Source organism: Hypanus sabinus, chromosome 22 (genome assembly GCF_030144855.1).
Source record: "Hypanus sabinus isolate sHypSab1 chromosome 22, sHypSab1.hap1, whole genome shotgun sequence".
NCBI classification, from domain to species: domain Eukaryota; kingdom Metazoa; phylum Chordata; class Chondrichthyes; order Myliobatiformes; family Dasyatidae; genus Hypanus; species Hypanus sabinus.
In genome coordinates, this window is record NC_082727.1 from 38035194 (window position 1) to 38062490 (window position 27297).

At 40.7% G+C, this 27297-nt stretch overlaps 1 protein-coding gene across 4 annotated transcripts in view; it reads left to right on the forward strand.

Annotated features, from left to right (window-relative positions):
- The first annotated feature begins 9399 nt into the window (after positions 1-9399).
- Positions 9400-27297, forward strand: part of pcgf5b (polycomb group ring finger 5b) — a 152504-nt gene continuing 134606 nt past the window's right edge. The window contains exons 1-3 of one of the 4 annotated variants that reach the window (XM_059947528.1): positions 9400-9498; positions 10086-10139; positions 12145-12491. In XM_059947528.1, coding sequence (XP_059803511.1) covers positions 12380-12491 — 112 coding nt within the window. In that variant the 5' untranslated portion in view covers positions 9400-9498; positions 10086-10139; positions 12145-12379. Of the gene's footprint in view, positions 9499-10085; positions 10140-10322; positions 10384-10740; positions 10850-12144; positions 12492-27297 lie in introns of those variants that run through there. The other 3 variants (XM_059947530.1, XM_059947529.1, XM_059947531.1) reach the window with 3 other exon arrangements.

Genomic DNA, 27297 nt, shown 5'->3' on the forward strand with positions numbered 1-27297 from the left:
TTTCCACCCACCAATGTCAATGTTCAATCGATATCTTTGCAATTCCTGCTACCTTCACCAGCATTCCAGCACAGACACGTATCACCTTCTGCCGTCATCAATGATGCCCTCACCCGCATCTCCTCCATTTCCTGCACTTCAGCCCTCACTCCATCCTCCCGTCACCACAACAGGGACCGTGTCCACCTTGCCCTCATCTATCAGCCCACCAGCCTCCGGATCCAGCATATTATCCTCCACAACTTCCGCCACCTTCAACAGGACCCCACCACTAAGGACATCTTTCCCTGTCTACCCCTCTCTGCTTTTTGCAGGGATCATTCCCTGCGCAACTGCCTGGTCCACACGTCCCTCCCCACAGATCTCCCACCTGGCACTTATCCCTGCAAAGGTAAGTGCTACACCTGTCCCTACGCCTCCTCTCTTACCACTATTCAAGGCCCCAAACAGTCCTTCCAGGTGAGGCAACACTTCACTTGGAGTCTGTTGGGGTAATCTATTGCATCCGGTGCTCCCGGTGCGGCCTCCTCTACATCGGCAAGACCCGACGCAGATTGGGGGACCGCTTCGTCAAGCACCTCCACTCCATCCACCACAACAGACAGGATCTCCCCGTTGCCACTCACTTCAACTCTCCTTCACATTCCCATTCGGATATGTCCATACACGGCCTCCTCTACTGCCACAATGCCAAACTCAGGTTGGAGGAGCAACAACTCATATACCATCTGGGCAGTCTCCAGCCCCTTGGTATGAACATTGAATTCTCCAACTTCCGGTAATTCCCTCCCTCTCCCTTCCCCATCCCACCTCTATTCTGTCTCCTCTTCCAGCTGCCTATCACCTCTCATGATTCTGCCTTCTTCTACTTCCCCTTAGATTCCTTCTTCACCTCTCCTGCCTATCCCCTCCCTCACCCCTTGATCTTTCCTCTGATTGGTTTTCCACCCTCTCCCCACCTTCTTTATAGGGCCCCTGCCCCCCCATCTTTAGTCCTGACAAAGGGTTTCGACCCGAAACGTTGACTGCTTCTTTCAACGGATGCTGCCCGACCTGCTGAGTTCATCCAGCATTTTTGTACATCTTGATTTGACCACAGCATCTGCACTGCACTTCGTGTTTACATATCACCTTCTGCTCTTCCCTCCCTTTATTGGAAGAATATTTCCTTTATAATTCACTGGGTCTCTTCTCATTCTTACTTTTCCAGACAACGGCAGGAGTTGTCACAGCTGTATTTTTACCTCATCCTTTTCCACCATCTAGGCACTCAAACAATCTTTCCAATTGGTGCACTGACTTATTTGCACTTCTTTCAATCTATGTCCTGCTTCGATGTTCACAATGCAGTCCCTCTACATTTGGGAAATTGGATTGCAGATGCATGCAGTCCGTAGAGGTGATTGTGAGTACCCCGTTGCCTGCCACTTTAATTCTCCATTCCACTCACACTCTGCCCTTTCTGCTGCGGCCTTCCCCATTGTCAAAACAAAACCCATAACAAAGCTTGAGGAACAGCAAATTATCTTCCATCTGGGCATGTTACACTCCTCTGGACTCAGTATCAAATTGTACAACTTCTGGTAACTTGCTCTCTCTGTAACAGAACTGGTCATTTCTACCGTAAGACAGCCATTTGTCCTATTGGGTTAGTTTTCTCTCTCCATTATAGCAGCCACTCCTGCTGCATATAGATAGATACTTTATTGATCTGAAAGGAAATTACAGTGTCACAGTAGCATTATAAGTGCACAGATATACAAACATACAAATGCTAGAAGAGAAGTAAGAAAGAAAAAAACGTAAGTTACCTCAAACAGTCTAACAGGAGGGGTCATCACTTCCCTAGCTATAGATTGACTCATGGCTGAGGGTAAGCATTGGAACAGTGTGGTTGCCTTAGTCCATTACTAAAAGTGCTTCTCTGTTCAGCCAAGGTGGCATGCAGAGGGTGAGAAACAGCGTCCAGAATTGCCGGGATTTTCTGTAGGGTCCTTTGTTCTACCACAGCCACTAGTGGCTTACAGAATTTCATTTTAAAAGTTTGTTTGCCTTCTCACTCTGTAAATATGCTTATTCTTTTTTCATTGTCTCTTGCTCTTACTGCCCACATTAACCTGTCCACTAGATAATCTCTACAATTTATCTGCATGACAAGCACGGTTTCCCACCTTCAAAGGTATTTCCTTCGCTGCTTCTTCTTCTTCTTCTTCTTCTTCTTCTTCTTCTTCTTCTTCTTCTTCTTCTTCTTCTTCTTCTTCTTCTTCTTCTTCTTCTTCTTCTTCTTCTTCTTCTTCTTCTTCTTCTTCTTCTTCTTCTTCTTCTTCTTCTTCTTCTTCTTCTTCTTCTTCTTCTTCTTCTTCTTCTTCTTCTTCTTCTTCTTCTTCTTCTTCTTCTTCTTCTTCTTCTTCTTCTTCTTCTTCTTCTTCTTCTTCTTCTTCTTCTTCTTCCTGTCCAATATTGTTACTGCTTCAATCACTTCCACTGGCAGCTCATTCTGTGTACTGAACACCCCCGGATGAAGAAGTTGCTCTCAGTTTCCTAATAAAACCCCCTCTCGCATTAAACTAATGCCTTCTCGTCCTGATTCTCAAGACAGTGTGTATTGGCCCGATCTATGTTCCTCATCTTTTGGTGCCTTTGTGATCAAATGTTTGACCCGATACTTTTCAAGTGTTGCAAGAATACTTACCTCTACCACACACTAAGGCTCTGTATTCCAGATTTCAACCATCCTCTTGGGTCTAAACCATTTAATCTTAGCTCAAACTTCTACCGTCCAGCTTTACAGTCCTTTGCTAGAGAGAAATGTCCTACTATCTTTGCATTTCATAATATTGTATACCTCTATTGGTTTGCCCTTCACCATCCTTGACTCCAAGATAAACAAAGCCAGCCTATCCAGTGTGTCTTCGAGCTATAATGCCATTTCACTAATTGCAATGGCACCTTCATAAAGTGTTTTAAATGTCCCATTGCCTTGGATATTGGTAACATGGGGCATGTGTGACTATAAACTGAATTAATCACAATGAATCTAGTTATAAAACCGCTACTGACTTTCAGTTACTCTTTTATTAAAGTTGATTTTAATTTTAAGTTATTACAACTACTTATACAAATGTTGAAAGTATTCTGTTCAATGTCATCATGGTCTGCTAAGGCACTTCAAATGTACAGGAGTGTAAAAATCTGCAGAGAGTAGTGGACTTAGCCCAATATTTCATGGGCACATTTCTCTCCACCATTGGTGGTATCCATATGAAGTGCTGCCTCAAGAAGGCAACATACCACATCAAAGATCCCCACCATCTGGGCCATGCCATCTTTCTGCAGCTATCACTGGGCAGGAGGCACAGAAGCCTGAAGTCCCACACCACCAGGTTTAAGAACAGCTACTTCCCTGCAATCATTCTGTTCTTGAACCAAGTTGCACTACCACAGTAAGTAACCACTTTGCACTACAACGTTCTGACTTGTTCTAATTGTGTTCTTTCTTGTAAAAATTGTGTATAATTTATAATTACGTTTTTCTTGTGAATCCACTTATCTGATGCTTAATACCTGTGATGCTGCTGAAAGCAAGCTTTTCATTGCATCTATGCATACATATACTTGTGTGCATGACAATGTCTTTTCTTTTTTCTCAGTGTCATAGTATTTACATGCTATCTTTGTGGTATCCAAATTGATTTCCATCATCAATTTTAGTAAAAGTAATGCTTTGGCCAATTGTTAAGGGAATAATGTAATTACAGGTATATGATTTAATTATTAGATCTTGATATCATTCTCAGGCTGTAGTATTTATGAAATTTTTCCCTGCTGCTCTTGAGAAGACAATAACAGCCCTTCTTTTTGTTGTTCCTACAAAACTTTTAAGTAAAGGGCTACAGATTTTGTCCCGTGATAATGAAGAAATAGCAAATATATTCAAGCTGGACCAGTATGTATTTAACTAGTAGTGCTCACAGACACCTATTGCTCTTACTGTATCTTTTAAAAGTGGTGTGCTAAGAATTTTTCAAGAAAATGTCGGCAAGCTTCTGCTACAAGCAGAAGGTAGATAGTACATACAGTATATAACTGATATGGAGGGGTGGATATTTGGATGAGTGGTAAAATGCCAATCCAAAATGTTTATTTTTTCTGCAAAGTTATTGTACCTGTAACCACCCACGTAAGTGGATGATATTTCTGATTTGTGCCAATGGAACTCCGCCATGGATGGTCCCAAGACCAGATGCAAAAGGAGGAGGGTTGGGCATTGGGCGAGCAACCCCATCCTGTAAAAACACAGAGCTACAGAAATGCCAATGGAAGTTCCAAATACCCGGGAGAGAAAGGGTCTTCAAAGATGAGCTATATCTGGGAATACCTGAAAAATTGGCCCAGGACAGAGGACTCCGGTGAACTGCTTTTGCCCCCACTAAATTAGCCAACAGTGATATTGAATATGCTTTCTCATAAAATGGGCCACTTACTATAGTTTACCTAGTCTTTGATCTATTTGATAGCTGTATGTAATTATCCAAGATGATGTTGATGATGAAGGACTTTCCAATAATAATGTCATTGTATAGCAAAAGAAGGTTCTCAGACATTGTCTGCTTGGAGCTGGTCATTGCCTGGTACTATTTGTGCTACAAATGTGACTCTCCATCCTAAGCCAGGATATTATCCAGGGCTTTTTACTTGTCATCACAAAGTGATTTATCATCTAAGAAATTGCATATGGAATTGAAGATTGTGCAATCATCAGAGAACATTCCACATTTTTATAATTTTATTATTAATATGTTTTATGATAAATTAATAAATATGTCTTGGCCTACAAATCTTTTTCTGAGCAAAAATGAATGAGTTCCAATCAACACAATAACATTGTTCACATCAGCTCCAAAATTCATAGGAATGCTGAAATGATTTCTGAGCTCAAGCGATCTTAGTAGATCTTACTGACCAGTGGTGAACATTTTTTGTCTAGGATTATTTGACAGCACTTTTTCCAACCTATTTGGCATTGCCTGATAAATTCTAATTATCAGATTGCACTTATCTTGCATTTTTTCCCTCTATTTTTCAATAAGATGCCAGGAGCTATACTGTAGTAGTTTAGCCAGGAATGTGACTTGTTCTGTGCCACATCTCTAATGCTGTTTGGTCCCATTGATTTTGCTGTGTCCTGTGCACTCAGTCAATTCTTGATGTCTTGTGGAGTGAATCAAATTAGCTGAAAACCAGTAGTGGTCCTCAGCAGCAGGACAAGAAAGATAATTTATTGTTGTTTTTGGCTGAGGACAGCTGTAAATGCTATTGGCCTTTGTTTTGCAGCTACATTCTTAAAGCAGTGATATATTTGCAGCATTCCCATAGATCATTAAAGTAATAATCTTGCCATGTAATCCCTATAACATCATTAAGTGACAGCTAGGCAACCATGATGATGAAGTAATGATAAGAAACCTACCTTACCGTGGTTGTGATTCATTACAAATGTCAAACTACTATGAAGGCATTGCAATTAAATAAAATAATCAAAGTGCAGGACAATTGCAGGACTTGAGGAAGGAATTAATGACTAAGGTGAATGACTATGTGGTTAAGCACGGCTCCAATGCCATATTCAAGTTTGCTGATGACACCTCTGTTGCAGGCCAAATCAAAGGTGGTGATGGATCAGCATACAGGAGGGAGATTGAAAATCTGGCTGGTGCCACAACAACTCAATGTCAGCGATGATGCACCAGCAATAACTCTTGGAGACGGGAGGCGAACATAGGCTTTTATTAGCTGCAAGAGATCACGATTAGCAGCAAGAGACCACCACACAACATCCTGGAGCCTGAGGGAGGAGCAGTGCCTCCAACCGCCTTTATACAGGGGTCTGTGGGAGGAGCCACAGGAGCAGTCAGCAGAGGGGCGTGTCCAGACAGATATATGTAGTTCACCACAAGCGAGGAGCTGATTATATATGTAAGGTAATGGAAAGGATGATAACTGAAAGGTTATCATATGATCTTGAGAAGAGAGGAATGCTGGCAAGTTATCAGAGTGGTTTTAGGAAGGGAAGGAATTCCATGGACTCAGTCATAAGGTTAGAGACTGAAATAAGAAAGGCCCAAGCAAATGAAGAATCAGTAGCTGCAGTGCTTTTTTGACATTGAAAAAGCCTATGATATGATGTGAAAGGAAGGATTATTAACTAAACTGCACAAGATGGGGGTTGGGGGAGTGTTTTTAATTGGATTAAAGATTTTTTGTTTGGTAGAAAAATTCAAGTTCGGATTGGATCAGAATTATCAAAACAGTACATAGTGGGAAATGGCACACCTTAGGGTAGTGTGATTAGCCCGTTACTTTTCATCATTATGATCAATGATGTCTTCACAAAGGTACCAGTGGATAAAGGTAGGTCACTGTTTGCGGATGATGGGGCCTTGTGGAAAAGAGGCAGGAACATGGAGCATATAATCAGGAAACTACAAGGAGCAATTGATGAAGTGGTAGAGTGGGGAGTAGATTTTCAGTGGAAAAAACTCAAACTGTATTTTTCACTAGGAAAAGAATTGAAGTAGGGAAGATGTATGGGATTGAATTAGAAAGAGTTGGATCATTTAAATTTCTGGGAGTCATATTTGATTCACGATTAACATGGGCAGACCATATCAGGAAAGTTGAGGAGAAATGTAAAAAAGTAATAAACGTGATGAGATGTTTGACTGGTAGGGAATGGGGAGCAAGTTGTTTAGTGTTGAAGAGAATGTATGTTGCTTTAGTAAGATCTGTGTTGGATTATGGAAGTGTAGCATATGGATCAGCAGCTAGGTCTCTTATAAGGAAACTGGATGTGATTCAGGCTCAGGTTTTGAGAGTGTGCAGTGGGGCTTTTAAAACATCACCAGTATCAGCCCTGCGGGTAGAAATGGGAATAATGCGTTTGGAATTAAGAAGGATGCAATTGATGGCAAACTACTGGGTTAATTTGCAGGGACACAATGATTCTCACCCTGCTAAAGGAGTGTTGCAGGAATCCTGGGAAAATGGGAGGTTTCAGAGGGAAAACTTTAGTCGGGTAGGGAATGATATTGCTAGATCATGCGGAGTGTTTGATCTAAGGATAAGTTCTTCAGTAGTTTATCCGGTCGTAGCTCCGTGGAAGCTGGTATGGCCTGACGTAGACTGACATTTGTTAGAGGTAAAAAGGAAAGGAAAGTATAAAACTGATTTGGTAAGTGCATTTAACTGTCATGTGATGGAAAAGTATAGTGATTATGCTCAGGTCTATGCAGATGGTGCTAAGGAACCTGAGACAGGAGTGACAGGGTTTGGGGTGGCTATACCAGCAAAAGCAATTGCAATCAGCAGAAAAACATCTGATAAGTTAGCGGTGTATACAGTGGAGATGATGGCAGTGTTGGTTGGGTTGCGTTGGGTGGAGAAAACTAAACTAGTCAAAGCGTTGATATGCTCAGATTCATCTTCCGTACTGGCAAGTTTAAGGTCTTCTCACTCAAACAGCCGGCAAGATGTACTTCATGAAGTCCTTCAGTCAGTCACAAGAGTTGCAAATCAGGGAGGCCAGGTTAAATTTCTATGGGTTCCAGCTCATGTAGGGGTGAAGGGCAATGAAAGGGTGGATGAGTTGGCAAAGATGGCAATAAAGAAAGAAAATATAGAAATGCACATTAGTATCAGTAAAGCAGAGGTTAAGTGTGTAATCTGGGAAAAAATTAACCAAATGTGGCAAGAAAGATGGGACAGGGAGGGGAAAGGGAGGCATTTATATCAAATACAAAGAAGTGTTACAGGTACTAGGGTAGGAAGTAGATACAGAAGAGAGGAAATTGTGTGGACTAGGTTAAGGCTGGGGCACTGTGCACTAAACCAAACATTGAAATTGATAGGGAAGCACCAGACAGGATTGTGTGCGGAATGTCAGGAAGAGGAGTCAGTAGAACATGTAGTTCTAAGTTGCAGGAAGTATGGGATACAGAGAGAGATGATGAGAATTAATCTAAGGGAATTGGGGGTGCAGGAATTCACATTAAAGGAGTTGCTGGGCATGGGTGAGAGAACACAGGTCAGGGTATTTTTAGCTTTCTTAAGGGGTACAGGGGTTTTTTATAGGATATGATGGATAAACAGAAATAGGGTACTAAGATGGGGAGGATAAAGTGCAGGTTAGGGTATGTGTATGTGTGCGATTGGGTGAAGGGATTTAGAATGTGAGTCCATCGCATACTCCGGAACAGAAGGAGGCGGTAATGCACCATTAAGCTGGGTGCCAACGGGGAGGGAGGGGGGGGGGGAAGAGAGAGAGAGAGAGAGAGAGAGAGAGAGAGAGAGAGAGAGAGAGAGAGAGAGAGAGAGAGAGAGAGAGAGAGAGAGAGAGAGAGAGAGAAAAAAAGCTGGTTATTGACCAGAAGGAAAACTGAGGTCCATGAGCCATTTCTCATTAGAGGAACAGCAGGTCAGCAACTTTAAATTCCTCACTGCTATCATTTCTGAGGACTTGTCCTGGGCCCAGCATATAAATACAATTACCAAGAAAGTATGGCAACACCTCTACTTCCTTGGGAGTTTGCAAAGATTTGGCATGACTTCTAAAGCTTTGACAAGCTTTGCAGATGTATGGTGGAGAGTTAATGACTGGCTGTATTACACCCTGGTATGGAAACACCAATGCCCTTGAATGGAAAATCCTGCAGAAAGTACTGGATGCGGTCCAGTCCATCATGGGTAAAACCCTGTCCTCCATTGAGCAAATCTACATGGAAGGTGGTTGCAAGAAAGCAATATCCATAATCAGGGAATTCCCTCCCTCCCCCACCACCCCAGGAGATGGACTCTTCTCACTGCTGCCATCAAGGAAGAGGGTACAGGCGCCTCAGGACTCATACCACCAGGTTCAGGAACAGTTATTACTCCTCAACCAAAGGGGGGGGGGTAACTTCACTTGCCCCATCATGAACTCTTTCCACAACTTATGGACTCACATTCAAGGACTCTTAAGTTATTAATATTTCTTGATTATTTATTATTTCTTTCAGTAGTTGCAGTTTGTTGTCTTTTGCACACTGGCTGAATGCCCAGTTGCTGGAGTCTTCCATTAATCCTATTATGGTTATTATTCTATTATAGATTTATTGAGTATGCCCACAAGAAAATGAATCTCAGGATTGTATATGGTGACATATATGTACTTTGATAATAAATTTACTTTTAACTTTTTTTTCATCATTGAATGAATCCTTAATTCTAAGTGACCAGGTGATGATGCATGACGCAGTAAAGAGTATCAGAGAGTCGATGACGTCACCGGCGGTAGAATTTGAAATTGTGACATCACACATTTTAAGGACACCAAAACAATGATGTCATGTGTTCTGCGGGTTGCTACGGCGATTATGTCACGCCGGACCTTGCCGTTGATCCGACAAGATGTTACTGCCCAGTTCCCCAACGCCCCAAACACGAGCGGCGCCGGGCCCGCAGGTACGGTACGGTTACCGGCGGCACTCGGTCGCCGCCGCCGCCACCGCCACCACCACCTGCGGCCTCGGCGATCGCACCAGCACCCGCCCTTCCCGCTCAGTTCGCCCCAGCCGAGCCGACTCGCCGGGCTCTTTCCAACAGCACCGAGGCGGGGCAGCGCCTCGCCTCGCCTCGCCGCCAACTTTGTCACCGGACGTGGCGGGACCGCTCTTACGGCGGGGGGCTAAGAGGGGAGGGGCAGAGGTCAGCAGGCGAGAGGGCCGGGCGCGGCCCACGGGGGCGGTGCGGCCAGGGAGTAGATTCAAAGCGGGCGCCCTAGTTTGGGTCCAATCAGCGCGGCGTGGTGTGGAGTGCCCGGGCGATGCGTAAACAAGCGCAGAACTAACTCCTCCGCCCTCGGAGTATTTCCGTGTTTTCACTACTGCTCATTACAGTGTATCAAGTGCTTACTGCCATTCACCCACAAGACAAACTTGGCCCTTTCAGCTTCTCCTCTCCCCCCTCCCCCTTCTCTGCCTTATTTATTTTGGTTGTTGAGGCATCATCCGACTGGGCTTCACTCCACAACAATATTTTTTTTACTCTAGTCCTCTTGTAATCACTATGGCCTCTTGAGAGAGAGAGAGAGAGAAAAAAATAAGGTAAGGAACGCATTCGCCAGAAGGAAGAAATCATAACTCAGGAGTTTTTGTTTATTGGGAGGGGTAGTCAAGGGAAAGGGTGAGATGTGTGTCTTACTGAGCCGAGCCGAGCCGAGCCGTGCCGGGTCTTATCTCCAGCACCGTAAAGTTTGTGTAGGATGCGATCATGTGTCAGGATCAAGTTGCCAAGGCAGACGCCGAGCGACCTTGCCGTTAGTGGTAGTACAGCAGCCTTGAAGTTAAGGTGCCCGGCAGCTGGGAAATAAATAATGCGCCACAAAACTGTGTTGGAAACTTCTAGCGCTTTTTTTTAATGTATCTAGAGCGGGGCGGGTGGCGGGGAGGGTGGGGGGAAGAGAGGCAGAGACGAGCCGGGCTGAGACGCGGCTCCGTGCCTCTCCCTTCCTCCCCGCCGGATCCGATCGGATTGTTAAAACGACTTACACAATTTAATTGTGGCTCCGGGTCCGAACGGACCTGTTTCTCCCCCCTCTCTGGCAGACTGACGCAAATAGTGACGCTGGTGGCTTCCTGATGAGAGGCAGACATATAGCGCGCTTGGTACCGTTCGGTGGTACAGTGTAAGCGGGCTTTCGCTTTCCCCTTGCCTCTAGCCAGCAGCTACATCATGCTGCGTAGTTTTTTTTTAATTTCCCAGGGAGGGATTGCTTCAAGCAATCGGCATCTCTCCGGTGCGAGAGATAAAAGTGGTGAGATGAGTTTATGTTTGTGGATAAACAATACTCCAGTGCACCCCAAGGATAATATTTATTGCGTAGCATGTCAGCTGATATACATGGACAGCATTGCCGGGACCGTGTGGTGAAATTGGAACGGCTTCTTCTAAGTGCAGTGCGCACTAGGTCCACGCACACACCTGCGCACACAAGCCGACAGCACACAGCGAGTGAAACTGACAGGGCTCCACGTGTTCGGCTCGCACAGTGTACCCATTTATTTGCTGTTCGGCAAAGAAGGCAAGGGTCTTTGTAAAATTAAGGATGCCCGATTGGTGGCCAGTAATGCGATACGGCCTACTTTTACACACAGCTGCATCTTAACACCCGTCGCTGCGTGAGGATGCACAAGTAGCATTCAACGTGCGGCGTCGGGAAGTTGTGGGGCAGTGACGGGTAAAAGGCATTTTGTAATGGCATATGGATTAATAGTAAAGTTTCAAATCGCAGAGTCATTGATAAAACATATATACTATCCCGTCAGAATTTTGCAAGTCCGGATAAATAGTTATAATATTCACCCAAGCTTCCAATTATTATTAAGCTGAATGGCTATATTTCTGAATCATAGGTTATATTAGTAAAATACTTGGTTCTTAATATACAGGCCCTGATTTAAAGAATAATTACAAATTTGTTTTTGAAGTATTTTTTGTGAAAGATCTCTAAAACTAATAAGCAAACTGCAGATTCCCCCATGTAACCGATTTAATTTGCAGTATGATTGTCCTTGCTTTTGATATGAGTTTGAGACTGGAAATTCCCCATTGAGATGACAAACTCCTTTTACGTGTTTTTCAGTATTTTATTGTACTTTATATCTGTAAGCTATTTATAGATGGTATTTTATTCTACAACTGTTCTTCATATTGAAAGGAATGCTTCCAAAATAAATACCATTTATTATAATAAAAACGTTTTTTGAAGTGCTCACTAGCCCTGCATTACAATAACTTTGGAGCAATTTTTGTACTTGGGTATCAATTCTATTGGTTCTAATATTAAAGCTTAAAAATGCCTAAAGGTATGTCATCACTCCTAAGTAAAACAATTAATTAATACTTATAAGATTATGACTTGGGAGTATCATGTAATGTATAACGTTAATTTACATTTGAATGTTAAATTGCATCAGAAAGAAGTAAAACTTCAAAGAGCCATTCTGAATGAGTAAAGTGGTAGTTTTAGAGTAACTGATAGACTACCACTGCATTGTTTTTCAATATGATTTAACGTTCAGTTAACATCTTTATCTTGTAATGCTGTAGGTTTGGGACACTTTATACAACACAGAAGAGAAAAAGCATAACCTTGGTCCTTGATTAAAGGACAATGCGCTCCTGGAGAAGTTGATTTTCTTCAAATTGTTCCAACAAATTTCTCAGACAGATGCCTGGAGAAGTGCAGCTGTGCCGTGCAGCACAGCAGGTCCTGTAAACATACTGCCACCTGTCAACTCTGGCCTGATTTTCCTGTTCTTTTACTGTAAATCTTGTCCCAACAATGGCTGCACAAAGGAAACACCTAGTCAGAGAATTTAACGCCTTCATCACTTGTTACATCTGCAAGGGCTATCTTATCAAGCCAACTACAGTGACTGAGTGTCTACACACTTGTAAGTAAAGCTGCAAGAATCATCCTATATGTTTCTGAATTGTAGCCCAGGAATATTAGATCAGAATTGTGTGTATTCAACGTCAATAATTGCACTTGACAAAATATGAAACAATTACATTGAAAATGATGTTTACTGGAAAGCTGAGTACAAGCACGAAGAAAATGCTTAAAGCACAGTTGTGGTAAAAGATTTTTTTATAATAATAGTGAACTCTTAATGTAATTAAAATTGTTTCTGCTTTCTGATAAGAGGAATGACCTTTGAAATGGAATGATTAGGCTTCCATCATGGCTGCTCAGTTAATTACCTTCTACTGTATTGTACTAAATAATCTTGCTTATAGAAAAGCCGATCAGTTGTTGGTTGGCAGCTAGAAGTACTCCTCTTTCCTCAAACTCTTATCCAGTGAGCACTTGTGCTCTTTACAACTTGTGCTGGTAATCTCAGACCTCCAGCTTACCAAGTGCATTGGGTACCAGTTGGCTGTTAACTTCTGTAATCAATAACTTATCATTTCAAAGTCTGCTTTGCATTCACTACCCTAACATCTGTCTGATGTGATCTCTTACACTTTTGCTCTGTCCACTTTTTCATTCTACAGTTCACTCCCAGCCTGTTCCATATTATATCCCAGTTTGTCAAAGTTCTGGACTCAAAGGTTTTCCCTAGATAATCTGTGAATTATTCCTTTTTATACATTGTACACTCCTCTCCTCCATTTCTTGAACATGAAGTAAGTACCACAGACTAGTTAACCCAACATCAGTTTTTGGGGAAGATACTGGAGTCTCTTATTAAGGAAGTATGAATAAAGCATAATGTGATTAGACATGGTCATGATTTTTTTTAAGAAAAATCATATTTAAGAGTTACTATAAATCTTTGAGGAGCTAGTAGGGTAGAGGAAAGCTATCCCGTGGACCTAATGTACTTTAGATTTATATGCGAGTCCTTAAAGATTACTGTAGTAAAAAGTGAGACAACGATAACTGCATCAATAGACAATTTGACAATCAGAAAACAAAGGATAAACTGGTAATTTTAAGTTTGGCAAGTTATAACTAGGTGAATCAATTGGAACTTCAGTTGCTTTCAGTCTGTAATTAGATAATTAGAGTGTAATTTATTGATTTGGATGATGATATAAAGTTTGATGGAGAAAATAAGTTGTGAAAACTACAACTCAAAAGGCATAAAGGCTAATTAAAACTTGTGTGCATAAGACTTGTAACCTACCGCATTTACAAGATAAAGTTGTTAATGACATGTTAGATCATATTTAAAAAGTGCAGTGAGCAACAAGATGGCAGATAGCATCTTCTTGAAAGAACTTTTGTGATGGGGCACTTATTAGGATAATTAGAAAACGATATTATCTAAGAGCATAAGACATAGAAGCAGAATTAGGCCATTTGACCCATTGAGTCTGTTCCGCCATTCAATCATGGCTGATCCTTTTCTCCCCTCCTCAGCCCCACTTCCCTGCCTTCTCTCCATAACCTTTGATGCCATGTCCAATAAAGAACCTATCAAGCTCTGCCTTAAATACCCCTAATGACCTGGCCTCCACACTGCCTGTGGTAATAAATTCCACAAGTTCACCACCCTCTGGCGAAAGAAATTTCTCCACATCTCTGATTCAAATGGATGCCCCTCTATCCTGAGGCTGTGCCCTCTTGTCCTAGATTTCCCCACCATGGGAAACATCCTTTTCACATCTACTCTGTCTAGGTCTTCCAACATTTGATGAGTTTCAATGAGAAACCCCCTCATTCTTCTAAATTCCAGTGAGTACAAACCCATATGAAATGTTCCTCATATGATAACTCTTTAATTCCTGGAATCATCCTGTGAACCTCTTCTGAATTATCTCCAATGCCAGCACATTTTTTCTCAGGTGAGGAGCCCTAAACTGTTCACAGTACTCAAGGTGAGGGCTCACCAGTGCCTTTATAAAGCCTTAGCATCACATCCCTGCTCTTGTATTCTTATATTTAAATTGAGTAAGACCATTAAATGTTGGTATTGAGTGGTGTTATTTTTTTTAAGAAAAGAAAAGGTAACAAGTGAAGGCAAGTGGATGTTGGCAAGTGGAATGGAATTAGAAAGAGTTAGGAAGTCTTCCCTTTCATTAAGCAGAGAGCTTTGGTCTCATTTTAGGAAGGCCATTTTACTTGAATATTTTGACTGTTATTGGCTCCCATTGGTCTTTATTAGTTAGTTTCTTGAACTTTCTCCACTCTCTTGTAGTCTTTATTAACATGTTAATTGCACTCACCTCAGCCCAAACCTATATTTCTAGTTCAACTTCAACCGACATTCTACACTAAGAAGAATGGGAGGGATCTGCTTAAGAACACAGAAATAAAAGCAAGAATAAACTAATAGGTTGATTGTGCCTGTTCTATCTTTTATAGCTGATCATCTATCTCAGTATCATTTTTCTGTTATAACCTCACATTCTTTGATTTCTTCTTAAATAAGATTCTGATGGGACTTGATAGGTCAATTTTGATGAGAATGACAGGACAATGGAGAAAATAATTGAAAATTTAAGGCTGATTAATTTTGTGTTGACAATAAGGAGCCTAGAGTTATAGGAAATAGGCAGGAAAATGGGGTTGAAGGCAAAACTAGATCTACGATGATCTTATTGAAAGGGCAGTAGGATTTGTATACTCATTTTTGTTACAACTTGTACTAACAATCACTGACACATACATGGACCACTACGATTCTCTATTTGTGATGAACTTTGGTTAAAGCAAGTCTCAACCTTCTGCAAGTCTCCTCATCTTTATTGCTTGTTCACCAGTGACTTGATCCCATATGTGCATGGTTGTCTTTTTCTTGTTTACAAGGCTTTCAAGTAGTTGTTATCCAGCAGCAACTTAAAGGTAAATCTGTTGACACTCGTGGAGAGTAGCGTTTGCCTTCCACTTCTTGCCTGTTTTGCTCTTGGCAGTAATACAAGACTCTTCTTGACCTCTGGTATCTTTTCGCCTGAATTGTTTCTATTCTGCTATCTTTCTGTTAAAATTCCCATTATCTACAGCACTTTTTAAGTTAACTTATTTCTTCCTGTTCTCATCAAAGTCTCTGTTTCTCCTCTGCTGAGTAATATTTATTTTTATTTGTCTGCAATTCTGCAATTGTCCAATCTTATTCAAATCAATGCCAATCCATTTAACCTTACTAGTTTTGTGGTATTAATAATTAATGCAATTGTCTTTTAAGCTTTCCTTTCCTCTGTTATCATCTATGGCATTTAACCAGTTTCAAATCCTCTGCCTGTAAAGAAAAATTAAACTTGGATTCCTCATATACTTTCTCTCAAACTCTGAGTTGCTTTCCTCCCCACCCACCTACCTAACTGCTCATGGAAATGTGCTCATAATGTTTCCATTAGTCCATGTAAACTTTCAATTGCTCTGCTGCCTCCAAACTTATCCCTTTCATCAGATTCACTTTGTGAAAACCCAAGTCAACTCTTGCTGCTGTAATTACCTGTCTTCACACACACCATTGTTAGATGCAACTTCACTTTCTTGGATTCTCTACCCATTTTTTTCAAAGCTATACTAAGAGCATCCTCAAGAAGTGCACTGGGTCAAACTCTTCTGTTTGTTTTTATATTTGTCAAAAGATCTTTGAATGCCCTGCCTCTTCAAATTGCCACCACGCTGCTTGCCCACCAAGCCCCACCACCGCCACACAGGACAACTATCAGATGTATTATAAGTCACTAAATGTTTCCCTTTTTGTCTACAGAACATTTAATTTTAAAAAATGTCAAATAAGCTACTTGCTGCATTCATTGTGGATTATCGTGGTGTTCTCCTTCTATCTGTTTGATTTTGCTTTATTTGTCTTAACCAAACCAATGCAATGTGCTATCACCAGATTTCTTTGAGGTGTACCCTCATCCATCTGTCCTTCTGATGTCAGGTCAACTTCTAGATTACATGTTTCAACTCTTCTGCACTTTTCTTGTACTTTCTGTACTCTTGATCTCCTGTCTCAAGGTGCTCAGAATTTCAATCAGTTGTGTTTTGAGAGAGCCAGTCATTTTTTTTTTCTCACCTTACCAGAAACTGTTCACTTGGTACTGGTGGCAACATCTTTTCCAGCTGAAGTAGACTATGCCTGCCATTAGTGTTCTGTATCAGCCATAATAGAACTTCAAGAAACAGTTTCCATTATAACATGTTACGGATTCAAAATTCATGATGCTGGCCATTTACTTCAATTACATTGAAATTAACATCTCTAAAGTAGGTAACTTTTGCAAGCTTTCCTTTATAACCTTTGATTTAGCTTTTATCACTTGTAACTTATAACCCTTGAGTTAGGTTTGTAACACTTGATCCTCATCAGCTGTCATTTTGTTTTTGTTTTTTAACCTATGCTCTTTCCCTGCAAATTATCTAATGCTTAAAATTCTCATCTCATGCCCTTAACTCTGTTATCTACCTCAGGCATATGTTCATTTCTCTTTCATGGTGTTTGTCATCTGTGGATCCCCATCTTGTCTCCATTCCATTAATGGTAGTTTCTTCATGTTTTGGCTCTAATTTCAGGATCTGTTTCCCTAGACTTTTCTTCACTATGGCTTTCAAGACCTTCATAAGTCTGAGTTCTGTAAGTGCCGGTTATCACTCTTTCAGTCCATCCCAAAACCTGGCTACAGAATTGCAAATTATGGGGATATACAGTATGTGGATAGTGTTAAATTTAATGTTATACATTCTTACTACCTTATTTTATGCTCACATGAGATATAATGTATTAAGTGTGCTGCACAATGACCACTCACTTTTCCTTGTTCAGAACAAAACTCTTCTCTTCCCTGTTTTATGGAGTCATGAGTTATGTTAACCTTTATCTACAGATGTTTCTCACCTAAAGTATATGTATATTTTTGGCTTATTTCATTATTACTCTACACTCAAGATCAGGGTCCTGTAAGGACATCATTTTCTACATCCTTTCTATCACCTTCCTATTCTTGCCAAATTTATTAAATGTGCCTGAACTTTTACCACACAGCTTAATAAACACCCTGTTTCAAAATTCTTATACACAAAAGTAAATCCATTTGTATAGAATGGTTTCAGATTTATCATTTTTAATTTTTCATGCTTGAATTGTAGTAGCATTGAGAATTAGGTCTGGGATTTTTAGAGTTTCAAAGTTACCCTCTATTGATGGATGTGATTATCTGAAGTATAGCCCAGTGGTCAATTGGATTAACAAATATGATGTGCGTATTCAATTATGATTACCTATATAGTAATGATCAAGCAGTGTTCTGATGTTTAGTTGTTTGCTGAGCTTGCCCCTTTTAGGATGGGTGTAAACACATGTGAAGCCAGTTTCTGTTACCATTGAATGATTTTTTAAAAATTTGCTGCTTACTCTTTACTCCCCAATTTACCCCTCTTTGGGAAGTTACAAGGTTATTAAAGCCAGAAAAAGTAGTAGTAGAAAATTATTTTCTTTCTTTTCTGCTTTGTGTACTGTTGAGTAGCAAATTCTTCATATTCTGCACTATCATTTAAAATTTGACAATTAAGGTGTAATATTAAAATCCACAGACACCTGTTTGCTCACAAAGGGGAGGGAATAATAATGTAGTGATAATGGAGTTAGATATGGCTTTTGAAAAACGGTGTTTAATAAGTATTGTTTTGGTAAAAATATCTGGAATGTTAAAGCATGCGGAAGTAATTGACAAAAGTTGTTTGGGCTGCTGTTTTGGATGGGAATCTTGTAATCAATAATGTCCCCTAGGACCCTGACCTTATGTGCATATTCGCAATAGTAAAATAAGCTAAACATTTAAATCTAGGCATTGGGCACCTGTGGTTAAAGGAGGAGTAAAATTGGAGACTTAAGGAAGACTTGGTTCATAGTTTGTGGAGGTCAATGTGAGATGAAACATACCACAGAGAAACTGAGCTGATGTATTACAGGAATATCTAGTAGATATGTACATGTAGGAAATAAGAATGCTTTAAGAAAAGCAGTATGACCTGAGTTACATACTATAGTGGGAGCAGGAATTCATGGCATTGAATTTTTTCTGAGCTTAACCCTTTTGCACTCATTTGCAATAAAGTGAGGTGGCCCTTAAAATTTATCCTTTTGGGAGCAGGTACTTATACTGAGGGTACTGCATGATGGCAAAGCAGCCTCAGTTCTCAGCAATAGTGGTGCTGAATCAGAACCCTTCACTGTCAAGACAAGAGTCAAACGGGCTGTATTATTGTGCCCACCTTATTTGCTATTTTTATTGCTGCCATACTTCACCTTATTGGCCAAGGCCTGTCACAGGGAATCCCCATCGTGTATAGAATAGCAACAGGTTTTTCAACCTCAGTCAGTTCAAGGTAAGAACAAGGTCAACACCACCACTATCTTAGAGCTTCGATGTGCACATGACCATGTCATGTCAGCACACTCTTAAGTAGATCTCTGATGTACCTTGAATGCCTTTGCCAAGGCATATAGCACCGTAGGTCTTGCCTTGAATATACAGAAGATACATGTCCTATATTGGCCACTGCCGAACTGGCTATTTATCCAGCCCTCTATAAAAGATGGCGATATTAGCCTTGAAAATGTAGACTACTTTCCCTACCTTGGCAGCATTTTCTTCTCAAAACCAGACGTCACCTCAGAGGTCAACCACTGCCTCAGTAGTACTAGTGGAGCTTATGTAAAATTACGGCAAAGAGTCTTTGAAGACCTTGACCTACGTGTCCAAACAAAATCTTTGATCTATATATAGAGCAGTTGTCCTTCCTACATTAATGTATGGAGCTGAATCATGAACCATCTACAGGAGGCCCCTGAAAGTCCTGGAACAGTGCCACCAAAGATCCTTATGAAAGATTTTGAGGATCACCTAAAAGGAGAGAAGCAGTAACACTAGGATACTGGAGGAGGACAGCATGAACAGCATCTTCACTGTGATAGGGAAATACCAACTCCATTGGACAGGTCATCTCATTTGCATTCCTAACTCCTGTCTCCCCAAACAGATCCTTTACTTCCAGTTGAAGGAAGAGCAGTGAGCCCTTGGTGGGTAAAGGAAATGCTTCGTAAATAACATTAAAGTTAGCCTGAAGAATTTCAACATTACATTTAGAAACTACGAAGATATTGCGCCCAATAGATGCAGTGGAGGAAATCTGTTCGAGGGAGCTGTGCTGCACGAGGGCAACCTCCACTGTGCAGCAGAGAACAAGTGGCAGCTGGGAAGGGAGAGAATTAACGACCAATAGACCCAACCAGTAACACAACCTCCACTTACTAATGTCCATACTGCACCAGAATATGTGGATCCCAGATCAGCCTCTACCACAACCAATAGACAATGCCTTCGGAGAACATCTCACTGAACTCAAGTGATCACATACTTATGTCAGCAAGCCTTCAAAAGTTTTACATTTTGAAAGTATATAGTTCACCATAATCAATTTGTATACTGTTGACAGTACCGTACTTCACTATAGCTTATTTTCAGCTTAAACACAAAAGATGATGAAATTGTTCTAACTCAACACTACTTTTGTAACAACGATACTTCTGTACAATTACACCAAGTTACCACTAAATACTACTCAATGTGGGAAGGGAAAAAATAAAGCTTTTCTACTGCTTGTTTGCACTAGTTCATGGTAGATATTTTATAAGAAAAAGGAACAAGATTAGATCATTTAGCCTCCTGAGCTTACTTCACCATTCCAAAAATATCATGGTTTATCTTCTACCGCAAGTACCATTTCCATGGTGTATCTTCATCTTCCTTGATTGCTTTATACCCAGAAATCTAATGACTTTGTTTTAAACACAGTCAGTGATTGAACTTCCTCAGTCATCCGAGAGTAGAGAGTTACTACTTCCGGTGAAGAAATTTCTTATTTTAGTACTAAATAGCTTTATTTTAAGACTGTGACCTTTAGTTTAGATTTCCCTTATCTACCCCATTGAGCGGTCTAAGAATATTGTTTATTAGGTTATTGACTTGAATTAACATTATTGTTACATCCTTCACATATGTGAGGAATAAAAATCTTTGTTATATCTCTGGATATGCCATGTGCAATTTATAGTAATTTGTAATAAATAGTAAGTACAGTAAAATATACAACCTGAGCAATCATTATAGCTTAGAAATACATTTGTGTCAATGTGAATTAATCAGTGATGGACTGGGGGATGAAGCTGTCTCAGAGCCTGTACTGTTTCCTGGATGGTAGCAGCTGGAACAGATTGTGGATGGGGTGACTCAGGTCCCCAATGATCCTTTGGCCCTTTTATACGCACCAGTCACTGTAAATGTCCTGAATAGTGGGAAGTTCACATCCACAGGTGTGCTGGGCTGTCCGCATCACTCTCTGCAGAGTCCTGTGATTGAGGGAAGTACAGTTCCCATACCAGGCAGTGATGCAGCCAGTCAGGATGTGCTCAATTGTGGTCTTGTAGAAAGTCCTTGGGATTTGAGGATTCATGCCAGATTCTTCAACCGTTTGATGGTTGCCTCTCATTCTTCTAAATTAGCATCTCCAATCTGCTAATTAAATTTGTTGACAACAATACACTGATTGGCATAATCTCAAATAATAATGAGGCAGCCTACAGAGGAGTCATCACTTTGACACAGTGGTGTCAAGAAAACAATCTCTCCCTCAATGTCACAGAAACTATGGAGTTGGTTGTGGACTAAAGGAGGAATGGAGATAGGCTAGCCCCTATTGACATCAGTGGATCTGGGGTTGAGTGGGTGATCAGCTTTAAGTTTCTCAGCATAAACATCCCCAAGGATCTCATGTGGTTTGTACATAGCGGCTGTGTGGTCAATCACAGGACTCTGCAGAGAGCGGTGCGGCCAGCCCAGCACATCTGTAGATATGAAACTTCCCAGACAGGGACAGCTTCTTCCACCAGCCTATCAGACTATTTAATGTGCTAATGCAACTGTATTTCTATATTATATTGACTACTCTATTGTACATACTAATTATAAATTACTGTAAATTGCACATTTAGACGGAAACGTAACGTAAAGATTTTTACTTGTGTATATGATGGATGTAAGTAGTAAAGTCAGTTCAATTCAAATAGGGGCCTATTTTATTCAATCTCTTATATGATAGTCCTGCCAGTTCAAAGTTTAAAATAAATTCATTATCAAAGTATGTATATCATATACAAACTTGAGATTCATTATCCTCCAGGCACCCACCAGAAAACAAAGAAATACAATGGAAACCATGAAAAAAAACACCTAACAAAGACTGACAAATATGCAAAAGAGGACAGATTGTTGAAATAATTAAAAACATGTAAATAAGTAAGATTGAAAATGTTTGCTGCACAGTCCCTAAAAGTGAGTCTACAGGCTACAGGGCAATATACACAAGATGCTGGAGGATCTCAGCAGGTCAGGCAGTATCCATGGAAGAGTAGGCAGTCAGTGTTTTGTGCTGAGTCCCTTCATCAGGACTGGAAAGATAGAGGAGAAGTCGAAAGAGCATAAGAGTGGGCCTCTTCCTTTACAGTCCTGATGAAGGATTTGGGCCAGAAAAGTTAACTGTTTGCTCTTTTCTGTGGATGCTACCTGACCTGCCAGGTTCTTCCAGCATTTTGTGTGTGTGTTGCTTTGGATTTCCAGCATCTGCAGATTTTCTTGTGTTTGTGATACCACAGGCTGTGGAATCATTTTAGTCTGAGGTGCGTGAAGTCAGTTCTAGAAACCAGCCTGTGGAATCTTTGCTGTATTCCTTTTATAATATGTGTCCCTTTTCCAGTAGGGAGAACAGTGTATGATATTCCAAAGTCCATGTAATTGTAGAAGCGTATCTATTCTTACAGTCAAACCCTCCAGCAACAAAAAGAAATATATCATTTACCTTTCTGATTGCTTTTTGCTCTTGTGTTTTCGCTTTCAATGTCTTGTGTACAAGGACACCCAGGTTCTTTTGTGCATCAATACTTTACATAGTTTAGAAAAATACTCGCTATTTTTTTTTCTCCTGAAGTGGATGTATTCACATTTTACCATATTGACCTCCATAAGCACATCAGTTCCCACTCATCTCGCCTATGTAGTCTTGAGACCTTATTACATCCTTATCATATTTCAGTGTGTTCTCTCAATCAAATCAGATTGGAAATAGTTGCCCAATACTGATTTCTCCATTAATGACAGCATGCTAACCTGAGATGAACCCTCTTTTATTCTGACTGCTTGTTTACATTTGTTAACCAACTCAATCCATGCTAATTTATTAGCTCAACGCCATTACTTTAACCATGTAGTTAACTTTTGTGATCTTTTTTTTTTGAAAATCTTGTGAAATTCCAAGGTTAGATACATAATCAAACTCAATTATATTCTCTTCCTTGTCCTCACCTGTCACTCCACCAGCCTCCGGATCCAGCATATTATCCTCCGCAACTTCCGCCACCTTCAACAGGACCCCACCACTAAGGACATCTTTCCCTCTCTACCCCTCTGCTTTTCTCAGGGATCGTTCCCTCCGCGACTGCCTGCTCCACACGTCCCTCCCTGCAGATCTCCCACCTGGCACTTATCCCTGCAAACCTCTACTCTTACCACCATTCAGGGCCCCAAACAGTCCTTCCAGGTGAGGCAACACTTCACTTGTGAGTCTGTTGGGGTAATTTATTGCATCCGGTGCTCCCGGTGCGGCCTCCTCTACATCGGCGAAACCCAACGCAGATTAGGGGACCGCTTCGTCGAGCACCTACGCTTCGTCCGCCACAACAGACAGGATCTCCCGGTTGCCACTCACTTCAACTCTCCTTCACATTCCCATTTGGATATATCTATACATGGCCTCCTCTACTGCCATGATGAGGCCAAACTTCGGTTGGAGGAACAACATCTCATATACCGTCTGGGTAGTTTCCAGCCCCATGGTATGAACATCGAATTCTCCAACTTCCGGTAGTTCTCTCCCTCTCCCTTCCCCCATCCCACCTTCACTCTGTCTCCTCTTCTCGCTGCCTATCACCTCTCATGACTCTGCCTTCTACTACCCATCGTGCTTTCCCCTGAGATTCCTTCTTCACCTCTCCTGCCTAACCCCTCCCTCACCCCTTGATCTTTCCTCTGATTGGTTTTCCACTCTCTCCCCATCTTCTTTATAGGGCTTCTGCCCCCCCTTTAGTCCTGACGAAGGGTTTCGACCCGAAACGTTGACTGCTTCTTTCAACGGATGCTGCCCGACCTGCTGAGTTCATCCAGCTTGTTTGTACGTCTTGATTTGACCACAGCATCTGCAGTGTACTTTGTGTTCAATTATATTCTTACTTTTTGTGTTTTAAAATCACATCTTTTATTTTCAACATTTCTCATCCAACATTTTCTCTTCTAGTAATGCTGGATTAACAGATCAGTTATTCTATATTTTTTACTTTCTATGTTTTCTTTGTGTCTATGCAAATGTGCTTGTGTAGAAATTATAATTATAAATTCATTTTAGAAATTCAGCTCAATTTAAAACTCCATTTGTGGCTATATTATTGACTGGACTCAAAAGTGCAAATTTTTAATGATGAAGGAATAAGAAGTTTGTCTTTAGTCTTAGTATTTCATCACTTGCAGCAACTAATACTTCATTGTTAGCATATTAAATTGAACTTTCACCTTAAGCTTACTTTGTCTTTATTTGCAATAACTTTAAGTTGTTGATAAGTCAATAAATCTCTTACTGAAGTATTTACTTATCATCCAAGTCCTTTCTGATCTAGTGCCTTAATTTAAAAAAATGGCTCAATGGCTGTCATTGATTTTGAATGCTCTCTTTTTTCAGTAATCTCTTCCATCCTTTTCTCATCCTTGTGCTCTCTCAGTTCTGTTTTCCTTTATTCTACAATTGGTGGTGCCTTCACATGCCAAGGACTTAAGCTTTGGAATTCCCATTCATAACTTCCTTTTGAGACTCTGCTTAATGCCTCCTTCTCTGCTCAGGCTTCTGTTTATCCAGCCATGTGTTGCATGGTGTCAGAATTGGTTTTATAGTTGCCCTTAGGAATTAACAGTTTAATTCTATATTGATGCATGATGTTTCTGATTATCTGATTTTGGGTTGTTATGCTTCTGCATGCCAAGAGTGTGCCGAAGAATATTGTCAGGAAATATTTTTATTCCATCATTAATATTTGCTTGAAGTAGTAAATTTAATTTCTTTCATGCAGCAGTTTGGTGATTGTGGGAATTTAGAATTGTGCAACTATATTTTCTGACTGACAGCAAGATACAAGGGGACAATAATGTGTTGGGACTTCCCTGTGATTATATTATCATGTCTTTATAACCTCAAAGGAGATCATTCCAGCAATTGAGTTGATCTGGTTCTCAGAGTAATCCTATTCTGCACATTTCCCTTTAACCTTTCTTCTCTTGCATTTCCATCAAAGACCGAATTCTCCAAACATACATCTGTACTAGGGAAAATGTACAGTAGTCCATAAACGTACTGACTAGCTTGTCTGTTGTATGTGGAGGGAAATCTGCAGGTCCCAGGGAGAACCTGCAGATCCCAAACAGGTGGCACTGTCAAGATTGAACCCAGGTTGCTGGACCTGAGGCAGTAGACGTCCTGGTACATCACAGTAATATGTGGAGTTTTGTGGATCTTCAGTGTATCTAGTAAAAGCACATTTAAGAAATGAAGCCGTTTGAGTAGGGGATTATTGTGCTCAAGGAGCAGTTGGTATAACACTCCCTTCTCCCAACATCAGACAATAAAGACTGGGGCTCAGTTAGTTTTCAAATTATATTCTACAGTAAAGAGCAAAGTGGTGTGAGATTCTAGAATAATATAAAAAGACAAGGGTTTGGGTCAGCAGAAGGAATTGACATGTCTTCATTGCATTCAGTGAAGTCTGGGGGCTACTGCAGAAAGCAAGAATATCCTGGTCAATGTTGGAACCTCTAATTTCAAGAGATTGAAATCATAAGTCCCGCACAGGAAAACTGAGTTGAATTTAGATTGGGGGAAAAAAATGACATATTTGGATTAATGATGTTCAGACTGTTGCTTGTGCCTTTGTACAAGTAGGTGGTGCAAGAAGGAAGGATTTACAAATTTGAGATTTTGGAGTGAGCTCTGAATGGAAGCTGTACAAGGATGCATTTGCCATTTTGGTTTTGGTGAGGATCAGCCCTTTGATACAGGGAATTGATAAAATGGTGATGGAAAATTAAACTGAAGTGACTGGGAAAGTTCAGGTTTATAACCACAAGAGAAAACAGATTAATTAAGTCACTGGAATAGAATAAAAGCAATTACCTGATAGAAAGAGGGAATGGAATGAAGAGTGTTAAAATGTAGAAAAGGCCAGAAAAATTAAAAAAAAATGTAGTGTGGCTGATGGCATATTGGAGTGGATAGAAGATAAGCTGGCTGACAGGAAGCAGGTTAGATATAAATGGTGGTGCTGGCATGATTTAATAAGTTATGTGCCTCAGTGATGAGCCTCAACATTTTACAATTCATTTAAATGACTTGGATGAATATACCAAACATGTTTTTAAAATCTGCTGATGATACAAAGATGGGTAAGAAAGCAGGCTGTGACAAGAATGTATGGAAGCTGAATAGAGATATGGATACAATCCTGCATTAAAAGTAATATATAGGAACAGGAAGTATTAGGAAAATTAGTAAAATGTTATTGCTGATTGATTAAGCTTGCTTACTGCTCAAGGCAGCAGTGAAGGCCCTCCATCTCGGTCTGTATGGAAGGATTCTTCATTGATGTTTCTGTAACAATTGTTTTTCGACCAGTCAGGTTTGTTAGCACTGAACTGAACTCCGGAACCTGGAGGACTGGTGGACCACACTTAGTCTGTCCTCTGTCCTTTGACCTGTTTGGCATGGTGATCCTACCAAGAGCCAAAGCTCAAAGTCCTGACTCCAACCAATATAGCACTTTAGGTCGTTGAGGCACACAAGCCTCAAAACCCTATGACAAAGTTGTGGTCCTCTTGGAGGATTGATTAAGCAATTGACAGTGAAAGTAGGAGATAACACTTTATTTATAAAGGGCATTGGTGCTATCTTCTCTGTAGTATTGATCTCCTTATTTAAAAAAAGATGTGTTGAAACAGCATGGAAATTTATTTAATTGATACCAGAAATGGGCAGGTTCTCTTAGGTTAGAACTGGATCATTGGAAGAATTAATAATTACTAAGAACAGATGTTTCTACAATGGGAATCTGTTTGGATTTGGTTTGGATAGAACTGAGGAATGAATATTCCTGGCAGAAGTGGAAGGAGACTGACTCACATGCAGCTTTTTCAGTTTGCTTCACAACCCTAATTTCCACTAAAGTTCTTACTAAACAGTATCACTATCTCAGAACCTGAGAACTCCTTGCAATTGATGCTTGCACTCTGCACCAGCTGATATAGCTAGAAAAATTGTAAATTGGCCGTTGTTGTGGGTGATGACCCTGATGGAAGAGGTTTTATTGTTGCAGACCTTATCCTGGGGTTTGCAGAGATCCATACATCAATCTCACCTAGGAATAGTGTCTATAGAGGCTGATTGAAAAAGTAGATATCAAGGAGCTCTTTGACTTTCTGCAGGCTCAGCGTTACACTCAGACTCGTGGCTGGATCGCGTTACCCGTCAAGAACAAGGTTAATATTGCACTTCTTAGCCTTAGGACCATTCTAGACTACTGCAATTATCTTTATAACAAAATATTGTTGGCAGATTATCACAGTTCTCTCTTTAGGGGATATAGTTTCCTC